This window comes from Zingiber officinale, chromosome 8B (genome assembly GCF_018446385.1).
Source record: "Zingiber officinale cultivar Zhangliang chromosome 8B, Zo_v1.1, whole genome shotgun sequence".
NCBI lineage: Eukaryota > Viridiplantae > Streptophyta > Magnoliopsida > Zingiberales > Zingiberaceae > Zingiber > Zingiber officinale.
In genome coordinates this window covers 22,081,286-22,094,873 of record NC_056001.1, presented here as the reverse complement: position 1 = coordinate 22,094,873, position 13,588 = coordinate 22,081,286, and the positions used below count along the sequence as shown (strand labels likewise).

General features: G+C 33.2%; 1 protein-coding gene across 1 annotated transcript; it reads left to right on the top strand.

Moving 5' to 3' along the window:
- The first annotated feature begins 4,837 nt into the window (after positions 1–4,837).
- LOC122016177 (deSI-like protein At4g17486) lies at positions 4,838–13,137 on the top strand. Its single transcript, XM_042573402.1, has 4 exons — positions 4,838–5,307; positions 11,016–11,277; positions 12,306–12,373; positions 12,668–13,137. The coding sequence occupies exons 1-4, from the start codon at positions 5,173–5,175 to the stop codon at positions 12,944–12,946; spliced, it is 744 nt and encodes a 247-aa protein (XP_042429336.1). The 5' UTR covers positions 4,838–5,172; the 3' UTR covers positions 12,947–13,137.
- Positions 13,138–13,588: the final 451 nt, after the last annotated feature.

Here is a 13,588-nt window from a genome sequence, read left to right as displayed (position 1 = left end):
TTTTCGTTCCTCTTCTTCCTTAGGGTATTCATAGTCGTAGAACCTTTTCACAAGTTCCTTCATTGCTACATCCGCGCCATGTCAAAAATAGGAACCTCACACATCTCTCAATTATAAAAAAACTTCTCAACAACTCTTTCATTTCCCCACCTTTTCATTATATATATATATATATATTTTCATCTCTCCTTCATATTTTACCTTATATATAATTATTTTTTTATAAAATTTAAATTCACAATTTTTTATAATATTCTCTCCTCATATTTCTCAATTTTTTAATTTTTTAAATAAAAATAAAAAACATTTAATTAAAAGAATAACGAAGAAACAACTCCTAATCCTCAAAATCAAGGAGAGAGAGCGCTCGCTCTTTTGATGCATCCATATTAGGAGTTTCAAGAAAAAAATAATTAATTAGGCTGGATAACGTCGAGTTTGGGGAGATCAGTCCGGTCATACGGAAATTTTTCACCGTCCACCAGGATAAATCGGAAAACACACGTGGTGGTCAGCCTAATTGTTGGAGCTTCAGAGCTTCCATTGTGAATGCTCTAATTTCCTCTTTCTTCTTCTTATCTACTCTAACAATAATAAATTTATAATTTTATTCTCTCCTCTTCTCAAACACAAGAGCTCTTTTTTCTTCTCTTTTTTCTTCTCCCGTAAGCAAGAAAGCAACATCAGCTACTGTCTTTTTTCATCAACCAGAGCAGTCCTCAATCCTCGTATCTTTTTCCTCTTCTTATGTTTTTTAAAAATTTTGTTAGTAATATAAAAATAATCATGTTTTATCTTGTTTTACCCTCTTTGTGTTATAGCTGAGCTCATCGTAACTAGTTAAGATTAATAACGAAGAACGTAAAACTCTCCTTTTTATTTTTTGATTTCTTCTTCTTTATTTCTGTTATCTGTTTTTCTTAAAACAAGAATTTTCCCTTTATTTTTTCCAACCAGCAGCTCTCTATAAAACAGCTCTTTTTTCCCTTACCAAAAAAAAAAAAAAGTAACTTGTTCTTTTCTTCTCCCATGTTTCACTGAATACGAATTATAAAATATAATTTTTATTTTATTAAGTTGTTGGTTAACTGAAGAAGATTATTTATATCGGAATGAAAGTCTATGTAAAAAAATTAATTAAATATTATAAATAAGTGAGATAATAAATGATTTTTCAATTTTAAACCATAAATAAACTTTGTAGATGGATAAATCGTTGTTTCAGTTAAAATTGAGGACTAGGGTTGAAATTTTTAAATTGATATTGGTTTTAATTTTAGCTCCTTGAATTTAAAATTTAGATTTTTGAATCATAAAAATCGACTACACTAATATTTAAATTTTTTAAAAATCGTTCTGCATCAAAATCGGAACTGTACCATTGCCTTTGTGCAAGAATGATAAATATTGATAAAAATAGTGACGACGAAGTGAGAAATTCTCATGGCACTAGAAAATAATATTAATATCATGAGTAGATAAAAATATAAAATGATGAAAATAAAAAAGACATAATTTTTTTTTTATTTTCATCAAAGAATACGCCATTTAAAAAAATATTAAAAGGACATTTCATATTTCAAAAATATCTTTCTCCTGTTACGGTAATTTTAAACAAAGTTGCTCTAATATATTTAAATTACTAAGAAAAATAGTCAAAGAATAAACCATCAAGATTTGCAACAGATAACAAAATTCAAGTTTGGAAAATGTCATAAGTCCTTAATATTTCTTTGAAATTTGAGAGTGCTATCGAGATATAAGTATATTTTAAATTATAAATTAAGATGGACTGAACGAGTATCCGAACGTTATCATGAATAGTAAGAAAGAAAAAAATGAGATAGACAAAAGTGGAAGGATCTTTTTTTTTTGTGTTGCATATGCTCTTTCGCTTCTATAGTGCTAATGGTTATGACCTCTGACTGAATAAAGGATACTTGTCTGGTTGGGCCATCAATGGTCGGCCGTTTTAAATTGACATTCGACGCATACAAATACTATGGGTCATCTTAGTTCAGTATAATTCGAAAAATTATGCTTACCATGACTCTCTTGTCATTTACATTTCTAATAGAATACACTAAGAAATTAGATTTGGCTTCTCATCTGTAAAATAAATGTTAGGATCCGTTTCACTGAGAACACATTATCGTCCGATTTACATGAGACCGGATCTTATGATCCAGAATTTTTTGAATCAAAATATCATATTCATTCATTGGGTGGGTGGACTGGATCCCACCTATTAAACGGATGGGATCCAGCCCATCGAACCAATGAATAAGTAAGAGACTAGGACTAGTCCAGAGATTCAAGACTAGAGGATCCCTGCCCAATTTACATAGGGAAATTGTATGATTTTTTTTTCTAAAGGTTTGCCCTTTGACACCGATGATTATCAAATAATTTATAAAAGGTTTAGAGGTATGGTTTCTCGATAAGTTGCTAACAACATTGAATTCAATTCTCTCTAAACCAATCATTCTTGGCATTAAATGGAGGCCGGATCCTCTGGACCGTAAAATACGATCCAGAGAATGGACCACTTCATTCATAGGTGGGAATTCATGAACCTCATCTGTTATACAGATAGGATCCATAAGATCTCATCTATCAGCAACCCTTGGTCCAGGAGCAGACCAAGGGTTACGATCCAAAAAATCCCGGATGCATTAAATGAGAGATGACCCATCACAACTATCGTGCGGTTAACAAATACATTCAATACATTATATATTTGTGGGTAGTCCATGCCGCAGTTTTTGCTATAGATACCGACAATTTCTCAAACTAACTTCAGATTTATCTTTATGATTGAACAAAAATATAATCATTTGTTTCTCCTTATGTTGGGAGTTGACAAATTATTTATGAGTTTTAAATCGCGTTGTCGTAGTGTTGCCGATCTAAATTATGTTGAGTTATATATTTATATTAAGGATGTCAATTTGAATAGATTGAATGAATTTGGATCGGATTGAAATAGGAGTATTATAAAAAAATTTCGATCCTATATGAGCCAAACTAAAAATTATAAATTTGGTTCTAAGTGTAAAAATTTGATCAATTTAATTTTTTTTTACTATAAGATATTATTCTTGAACAAAATAATTAAATTAAAAAATTAAAATACATAATAATAATGATATTTTAGAAATTCTATCTTGATGATAGATGGTAGAAATAATCATAGGCTAATATGAACTCGATTCATTTGTTTTTTCCAATTAAGTCAGATTTCTAGTCTAATTCGATCGGCCTCTGAAATTTCCAATTCTAATCCATTAGTTTTTGTGTCAATTAGAATCGGACAGACATATATTGATTCATTTTTAACACCCTAAGCTAAGGTCTCAAGCGGTTCAATCTATTTGACACCTCTATTTAAGTCACTCTTTGGGAGGATAGATTCTCTAGTCCATAAAGAAGTCATGGGCGGAGCCAGCACAGGCCCAGTGTGGGCAGTTACCCACACTGAGCTAGGACTCACTTAAAAAATATGATTAACATAATCTATGAAAAAAATAGATGATGAGAAAAAAAAGAAAAAGAAAAAGCACTTGTTTATTTTGCCTTGTTACAACAATATTTGATGCATGTTAATTACATTTTTTTGCAATCCTAAATTTTTTATAAAATTTCATTGTACTTCAAATACATTATTGAACAAAAATATTAATTTTTTACATTTTTTGTTGTTGCTGGACCTGGGCACCGAAACTACCCTTAATTTTATGATTCTCTCCTCTAGTATTTGCTTTTTCCTAACTAAACAGCATAACAAGCATATGCAGTATGCTGAAAACAAGATAGATGTTGATACACTTCTTTTCTTGTTGTGTTTCCATACAAGTATAAGAAAAAATTTAGGCAGATGACGGCAAAAAAAAAAATAGGCATATGATGCAAAAAAAATTTAGCAAGATACATGACGACATGACTTGTAAAGCGGAGAGCTTTAGTTGCTTCACTACGGTTGGGCTACTGTCGGAACTGGACGAGGCACCCTCCGCAACATGTCCGTCAATGATAGCTACAATTGCCTACACTAAACCAATATCCTAACTCCGCCCCTGAAAGAACTGAACCCAAAAATAGACCATTTACAATTACGATCGGATTATGACTGTGATTTAATCGTAATTAATTATGATCCCTATTTAAATTCACCGTCTCCTATGTTATAGTTTAGATTGGGACATGCAAGTGGTCGAAGGTCGTCCGGAGATTGTCGGCGGTGGACAACTGGCCAGACAACCTAGCGCCGAGTGGGGGTAGCCTCCGAGTGGCCTCCGACCATCTGTCTTCACCCAACTATAATCCGAGAACGATGAATCTAGGAAGGGATTACAACAAATTACGATCGGATCACGACTATGAATTAATCATAATTACAAATAGTCCATCTCTTAATTTTTTTTTTTTTTATAGACTAGGAGATCTAGACTCCTCTATGAGATTCATAAAATTCGAGTTCAAATCTTCTATCCCAATAATCGTGTGTTTTCGTATTTCCTCACTGATCGATTGATCATGACATCCTCGACATGTATATGATATCCTCGTGATATATTTTATATCTTTGAAATATACACTGCATGTTTAAAATATGATCTAATTCGACGATAGGACATTAGGACATAGAATTATTGGGACAGACAACGTGAAGTCATAAAATTGACGTCCTATAAGTGTTATTTGTTATAAGGAGGCGGGCTTTCAGCGTCCAAGCGGTTTCAGCCCGTTGCCACAAAGCAACGGCGCTACTTAACAAATCGGCCAGTTAAGAATGGTTTTATTTTATTCTCTTTCATTTTGTATTATTTGTTATTCCCAAAAATGCAGAATGAATCATTTATTTACTGAATAATTAAAAAATAAAAGGAAAGGGGTTGCCGGCGGGTCGTGCAGGGAGGAAGGAATCGAAATAGTTTCCGCACGAACGTTGTCGTTGCTGCTTCAGATTGCTGCGATACTTCCTCCTCCCATCTCACTTCTCTTCTTCTTTCTTCTTCTTCTTCTTCTTCCTCCTCCTACTTCTCCTGTTGATTGTAGGAAGGGAAGGAGAAGATCGACTACTGTGCAAAGGTGCGAGCAAGGGAGGGAGGGAGGAAGGGGGTTTGCAGAAAACGGAAAGAAAAAGTGGGAAGAAAGGGTGGATTGTGTAGGATGACGGAGGTAGTGTTGCACGTATACGACGTGACCAACAGCGGATCGGAGAAGACGAACAACACCATCCTCCAGATCAACCGTATCTTTAAGGATCGTATCGGACTCGGCGGCATCTTCCACAGCGCTATTCAGGTTTCTTTCTCTTTTTTCCCTTGCTTTGTAGTTCTTCCTCTCCTTTTGTGTTTTGTGGGGTCGTCCCTTTCAAGATCTGGAACGGTTTTAGCCTTTTAGGTTCTTCAACGAATTACATGATCGATTCCCAATTATTTTTTTTTTTACTCAACCCCTATCTTGTGTTTGAAGTTAAATATTACGAGAATGAAACTGATTGCTTCATCCAGCAAGAATTCCTACGATGTTTTGGTGATGTTTAGGGTGTGATTTAGCACAACTTTTATATTCTTTTCAAGTTAGGACTTCCAGCACAAATTGACAATGTGCAGACAGGTTAAGTGTCGTTCATCTGTCTTTGTTGGAGTGATTTATATCATGTACGCCACCAATAGGCAGGAATTTGTAAGGGAACTTATTGTATCATTATAAAAAAAAAAATGACACCTAATTGCTAGAGATCTGTCATGTACTGAATTACATACACTGAGTGGATTTCTCAACCAACTGATTCTTATTCTGTAATAGGGTAGTGAAGAAAGAGTTGTGCTACTATGGATGGCTCATATAATCCTTTCCCATTTATTTGGGCCATCTAATTTCTTCCTTTAATACTATTTGATATACGTTTATACTATGAACTTACCACTTAGTTTGCCAAGCTTTATATGGAGAAGGAAAATAATGCTCATTTCTCACTACAGTTGCTGAAAGCCTTTCGTATTTTAAATTTCTGAACTCTTTTTCATTTATTATCTTTATTTCATGAGTCAACTTAATGCAATCTGATGTTTGGCTTATAAACTGACACTATTTCTCTTGGTGATAATATCCTTGTTATTGATGAGAAAGTTTATTTGAAAATCTGAGTTATTCTTGGAATCTCACCATTCTTTATTGAGTCTATTTCTTGGTTAGGCAAATAAATGCTCTCTTATTAGTGTTCACTAAATGTTCATTTTGGCCACCTATGTTCTTTTAACTGATCAATTTTTAAGAAATTATCCACTTCTTTATCTAGTTTTTTTTTTTTTTTTGCTAGAGTTCCCAAAATGCAACTTCAGGTTATGCATAGGTTGGATAGGAAAAATGAGAAGGCAGACACCTATTCAATCCTTTCCTTGTTTTGTTTTGGTCAGAAACAAGAAAAAGGATTGTAAAGTTATCTTGGTTGGATTAAAAAGATGGGAAAAAAAGAATGGAGGAGAAGATAGTTAACTTGCCTCCAAATGCAGAAGTTTTCCTTCTCAAAATTGGATGGAAGTGGAGACACAAGACTAAAGAGAGATGAGAAGTGGTGATAAATTAATGTTCCGATATGGTCCTACTTCCAGTTGTTAGGATGATAATTTTGAATTCGTCCTATGTTGCATTGATCTTGTTCAACTTAATTATATTTAGTTTGACCAAGATTAATTCTCAAATGAGAAAACCTGGAAGTCTAAGGCATTGAATGAACACGCTATTTTCTTTCTTTCTATTATCACCAAATAAGTTAAATACTATTGTTTCTTTTCATCTTATACATGCAAACAAGGGAATCGGGGAAAAAACTCCTTATGCTCTTCCTTTGTTTTTCTTCCATTTTTTTCTCTAAGCTACTTCCTCTTTCCATTCTCTCCACTTTTTCAGATCCAAATATAGCCTTAGAGATTAAGTGTTGCTTAAAATCTGTAAGGAGTTACTATGTTTTTGTTACTTCACTCTATCATCACAATCGAGGTTGTGATGGTTTGATTAACTCATAAACTTCATGTCTACTGGTTGGTAACCATGTCTTTTGCTGTCTAATTCTGTTGAAGAAATTGGACATCTTATGATAATGTTTGAAAAACTCACTTAACTTGAGTAGACTCGACAGAACAAGACTGACTTGATTAGAACCAGCACATATCTGTTTGAATCAATGAATTATCCTATACTTGCTGTTTTTCTTATTATTGATCAGCTGAAGCGTTTTTTAGTGAGTTATAGCCTGTTATTTCAAACTAAAAAAAAACAGAGATGCCAGCAGTATGATAGGTAGAAGAGTGGAAAGAAGAAAAGTGGGAGAATGGTGAAATAGGTCGAAGAGTGGGAAAAAAAAAGTGGGAGAATAGATGTATAGTACTGAGATCACTATCCATGACTAGCCTTGACACTGTGTCCCCCACTGTCATCATTGTCTCTTTATTTAATGCTGTTAAATTCTTCCACAATCTTCTTCATTCTACACTGCAAGTGGTAAAGAGGTTGGGCCACAAAATTGACAAGCTCGAGCAAGAAGACTCTCTGAAGCATTAAATTATCAGATGTTGCTCGTATTTGTATATAATTGGTAAAATGTCATATCATAACATCGGCAAGATATCCTACAATAGCAGGTTGTCATGAAGTAAGGGATAGCAATATTAAATAGGTAATCCAAATAGATAATTGGTAAGATATAGCCAAATAATTGCTAAAAGTGTAAGATACCTCATAATATGTAATCTATAGAAAAGTGGGCTAATCCAACCAATCTTGCTTGCACAATGAAAAGAGTCACTGACTTTTCTCTCCAGTCTCTCCATTGAATCAAAATAGCCAAGGCATGAGCCCATGCCAATATGGGCCAAGAAAACAGAACATAAACCCTGTCGTCCAAAGAAACATTGTCTCAAATCCACATAAGAGCATCCAAACCCATATGGATAAATTGTTCATAGCAAAAGGCTATTATTGAAGTGCTTAGAAAATATTGATAATTGTTATATAGTACATTGATACATCTATTTATGAAATAATATATCATATTATGTGATTTTTTTATGCACACGATTATCTGACACTTCATGAAAATATATTGAACAATTTAATTACTATAGGAACTAAAACATAATTAGACTTTTTTTAGTAAGAATGTTCAATTTAAGTTAATTTTGCTATTTAAAAAAAATATTACAGTAGTTAGTGCGATTTGTATCAAAAAATGAGAAGAAGAAAAATAAAGAAATAGATTTAGAATATAAATTCACTAGGAATATGTTAGAATAATTTAACTTCATATAACATTACAGGATGATTACTTAAGGTTAACATTATGAAGGCAAGTCATCTATCATATCCTATTTGATTTTAGTATGTCATTTTTATGTCATCCAGTTGGTTGGAAATGGATGGCCTGAACCAAAAATCATTTGCTTTGCTTTGCTTTGCTATGCTAGCACAACTGGAAAAATTTTACAGCTAAAACTTAATTCCTAAATTCTTGTTTTTTTTCTTCTTCTTTACTTGCATGGAACTAGACATGGATTTGTGTTTGGGATGACTATGTTATCCATTACCAATGGGTACAGAAGTTAACTGAAGATGTGTGAAAAAGAAATGAATAGGTTTGGATAAACTTGTCAAGATAGATACATTAAAATGGATTACATTTGTTAAAACTTTGAGAATACATAATATTTTTATTAACTAACCCTAGTTAGTGTAAGTGAATTTAAGAAATATACTTACATTTGGAATTTTTTCAATATATATATATGAAAAAAATGTTATAATAAAACATATAGACTTCTAAGAAAAATTATTATGGAGCTAATTATGGATCACAAATAATATATTAATAGATTTAGTCAAAGGTAAATGCTAACATAGTGTATAAAGAATATACGAATATCAAAAAATATATCTCCATAATATTGCACACTCTTGTGGGTTGCTTCATTTTTTAATTGTTTTTATCATTGATTTAAAATTGTGGCCTTTTTAATTCCTTTTCCCATTTATTCGGAGTGTTTACATTATTTTTTTATTTTAATCCTGAAAAAGAGTACCTATTCTTATTTGCAGGACAGACCATAAGGCCTCTGTCCTGTGATTTATTTTTTGGGTCTGACTCATTCTTATATTTAGGAAAAAGCGACTAGACATTTATTGTAATCATAATCACTGAAAACTGGATCCATTGTATTGTATGTGCTTAACTAGGTTGTTCGCCATTTGTGTCCATTCTCAACTGGAACACATTTATCAATTGCATCAGGTACTGGATGACAGTGATTTGTTAACTAGAATGAATGGATTTGCTGCTTGCTTGTGTATGCTCATACCCTTATTCAACTTCTAGTTGTTTTTGTCTGTCCAGTCAAACTGATTGCTGAGATTGAGTTGGAGATCTGCAAATCTGGAGATGTATACTATTTTTTTTAACCATACTATGCAACATGGCTGTCAAAATCAACCGGTACCAATATCATCGCTTGAGTGGGAAAGATATAGACAAAGGCCAAGCATTTACCTTCTGAAAAATTGGTCATCTTATGTAGATCGATGAATAAGTTTAAAGAAGATATAGATTCAAAGAAATCTCCTTGTTAGAAATGAGTTGACTGCATTTGGTAATAGATTAAATTGATTGAAAGTTCAAAAGATGGAGCTGATTGAAGCTTTGTCAAAGTAAACTGATTCTGATAAACTCGATCAATCTAGCTAACTATATCATGATCATAGCTTGAATACTAACAAGTTAGCAAAAGACGACTGCGCTTGCCCCTAGCATCCCTGCCAACCCATCCTAGTATCCCACGACCAATATGGAGGAGGTAAATCGCGGGTGACTACGAACCCTTGGAACAGTGATTGCCACATGAGGGAGACATTTACTTCGACTATGTCGAGATTTAAACCCCTAGACTCAAGTTGGTAGCACCTCATGTGCTAGCGACCGTCCCGAGGGGACAGCTTGAATACTAACAAAGACATATAGTAGAGAGAGGGATAGAATCCTTGTTGCTTTCATGAATTCTAAGTTGAATTACTTACCGCCTACCACCTAAGATTTGTTGTGACATCAACAAAATAACCTTCAACATACCATTTATGTAGGACAAACACCTTATCCATGTCTTATTCATCCAGTGATAATTAAGAGTTGGCATTATTGATAGAGAGAATATATTGTATCTCTGAGTCAATACTGTCTCAAAAGCCCTTCTCACCAATATTGAATATTAATTAATATCTATTTTAGTAAATAGTACATTAATACTAATATTATATAATTCTTGTATTAGTAAATGGATTTGTTTTATTTAATATTTATTGTTTATTTATTACTAATAAAATATCATTTATTATCTACCAATAATCTAAATGATATACATTCAGGATAATATTATTGGATATTTTCTATGGATAATATTTTATTAAGTAATAATAATCTTATTAATCAAATAATAAATTCATTTATTCTACAATTCATTATTTATATTGTGTTTCTATGCTATTTTGTGAGACACATCATTTGCTATCTTTGTATATCAAATTATATAATTTTTCACTTTTTTTTTTTTAATTTTCCCCAACAATTCTGATTTAACCAGTCTTACTGATCTGAGACATCTGATCTCTAGTTGTTTTACCTATTTCATCCCAATACCAAATTTTTTGGATGGTCAAAAAATTACGAGTAAATTTTTCTTTTTTGAAGAAGCAAGAATATAAGTTATTGCTGTCATTTGATCCTAATCTAGTAATGTAGTCTACTTCAGAAATATTACTCTTCCATATTTTATGTTTTTTTACAGTTGGGAGAATGCTTAATCAGGAAATGGAAGTCTCTATCTCTAATTTTTATGATGAAATAATTTAAAATTTCCCTTATTTGTTCTTCAACTCATGGTTGTATCTCTATTTAGGCCAAAGTATGTGCAATTTCAATGTTTATTTTCTCTTGCTTGGTTACCATGTTACTTTTATCCTGACAGGTTTATGGAGATGAGGAATGGTCATTTGGATTTTGTGAACAAGGCTCTGGAGTTTTCAGTTGTCCTCCAGGTAGAAATCCTATGTATACCTACCGTGAGAGAATTGTTCTGGGAGAAACAGATTGCTCAATTTTCAAAGTAAATCAGATTTTGAGAGAGCTTAGTCGAACATGGCCGGGACAGTCATATGATCTTTTATCAAAGAACTGCAATCATTTCTGTGACACATTCTGTGAAAAGCTAGGTGCCCCAAAGCTTCCAGGTAATATCATTACCCCTTTTGTGACATGGCAAATTTAGTATTTTTTTGGATTTGTAGTTTTTTTTTATAAAAGCTATTCAAGTCTAGACTCAGAATTTTAATTGTAGAAACAAGTGACAGAGCCAAAGGTTTTTAAGCTTGGTAAAACTATGATTGAATACATGAAATGCAAGTTTAAATATTTCAGTATTTGAAAATAAAATTGAAAAAATAATGAAGTTTGATAGAGGTAACTCTTGCAAGCATGCTTAAATCAGAATTTTTAATCTCTTGAATCTGTAATTTATAAGAGAAAATAAGTTAAAGTTATGCATTCCATAGTTATAAAAGGAATTGATTAATGTTGAAAAAGTGTTTGAAGGGTAAAAGAGTCCATAGAAATCTGTTTTCTTCATTTTTTGAGCAGGTCATGACTATCAAGCTTGAGATTGTCTTGAAATGTTTTTAGCCAAAAATAGAATTTGTGCTCCAATTAAGTTTTTGAATACGAGAATGTATGTTGACATAGAACTGGTAGATAGGAGGGAAGACTGAACAGAAGAGAGTAGGAAAAGTAAACATGGAGAGAGGAATATAAGAGTGAAGATTAAAAGATAGAAGACATTACGTGCTTAATTTATGTTAAGGGGCCTCTATTTTTAGGCTCCAATCGTCAACAGTTCGTGCAAAAACCTACAACCATTCTATTCACTATTTGAACAAGCCAGACCATTAAAGATAGAAGAACTCACTCGAGTAAGATCTTAATTCTTGATTTCCAAATTAAACATATGAATGAGAACATCTATTCTCTAGTATCTGTGTCTAAATATCTAGAAGAAAATCTTTTCTGTCTTTAGGCTAAGTAGGAAATGACATTTCTAGGTTTCCTTCTCATGTGAATTGGGATACATAATCATTCTTTTTGTTGCTGGGATGGATTGGAATAATTTATCTGTATATTTTGGATACATACTACCAGATAGATTCTCTTTTTGTTGGTATCAGAGTTTATCTATAAAGCATTTCTCCTGATTGTGCACTTACAGGCTGGATTAACCGCTTTGCTAATGCTGGTGATACTGCTGTGGTCGTTGCAGGAAATGCAGCATTCAGGGTACTTGACCATTTGCTATGTATCAATTTATTGCTACAAGTTCTTTAGTCATGTGTTCACCATATAGCCTGCTTTGGGTATTTGCCATCGTATGAACATACTATGTTTCTCAGTCTGTCTCATATGTAGGATTATTAGTACTGCTAGGCATTGGCTAAAAGCATACATCACTCACTGAAATTCTTGGTTCTTGGCTTTTGAAATACATATACTGGCATATGATTCATTTTATTTCGAGATGAGTTAGTTTCACCTTATAGCTTTTTTTGTTCTCCAACATGTCCACTTTTTCAGCTGCGTCAAGCAAAACAAGAAATTGTAACTGCTAGCAAAGTGGCTTACAGATTTATGTCTGGTTTAGCTTCAAATCCAAATTCAGAGGAGGGTACTCCAGAATCCCCAAGCAATTCTAATAGAGGTAGCCCTAGATTTCAAGGTGCATGGTTTAAAAACTTGATGTCCATTGGCGCCAAACCATCAACAAGCACATCGGAGCTCGCAGAAGAGTCTAATGACGTACCTATCCACCATCAACAACATTCAGAAGCTGCAACACGGCTCGAAACAAAATAGGAATCTATGTTGTACAACTAGACATGATGTGTTTTTTACTGTAAATCTCTGATTCCTGTGATCCCGAGTGCAAAGAATCATTGTTAAGAGAATTGCTGTATCATGTATTCGACTGCTATCCTTGGATCTGTTCTATCAACGTTTATTCCTAAAATGTTCTGAATCTTATGCAAGCCGTCTTCACAGGGAAATCACATATTTTACTTTGCAATATATTTCTTTTGATAAGAGGATTGCTGCATCATGTCAAATGCAAGTTGTGTTCATTGACAAGCCACTTGCTCGTCCTTGAGGATTTAAATTGTGGACATCCATCAATTCGTTTTCTCGTGCTCCTTGTTCAGTAAGGTCCTCGTGATTTACCCTCTTTCAGAGGATGAGGATATGGGATGGTTCTGGAGGGACCGTTTGTATGGGCCACTAAAGTGACCTTTTGCCATCAGTGGGCATCCATCAACTCATTCGTGTTCAGAATCACAACATTTCTTTAATCTTAATTGGACTTCAGGAACTTTGCCATTTAACTAATCATTTATATATAAAGAAAGCAGGTAACGATTTAGCTTCTTGCACGATTATGATGTACCTGCAAGCACGTTCCAAATGTTAGCTCAAAAGAAAAATTTTCCATTCTTTTTAAAA

Bases quoted from the DNA above. Each gene is read 5' to 3' on its own strand.
- LOC122016177 (XM_042573402.1), top strand. From the start codon at position 5,173: ATGACGGAGGTAGTGTTGCACGTATACGACGTGACCAACAGCGGATCG. The intron at 5,308-11,015 runs GTTTCTTTCTCT...TTATCCTGACAG, and splicing joins TCTTCCACAGCGCTATTCAG to GTTTATGGAGATGAGGAATG. The intron at 11,278-12,305 runs GTAATATCATTA...GTGCACTTACAG, and splicing joins AGGTGCCCCAAAGCTTCCAG to GCTGGATTAACCGCTTTGCT.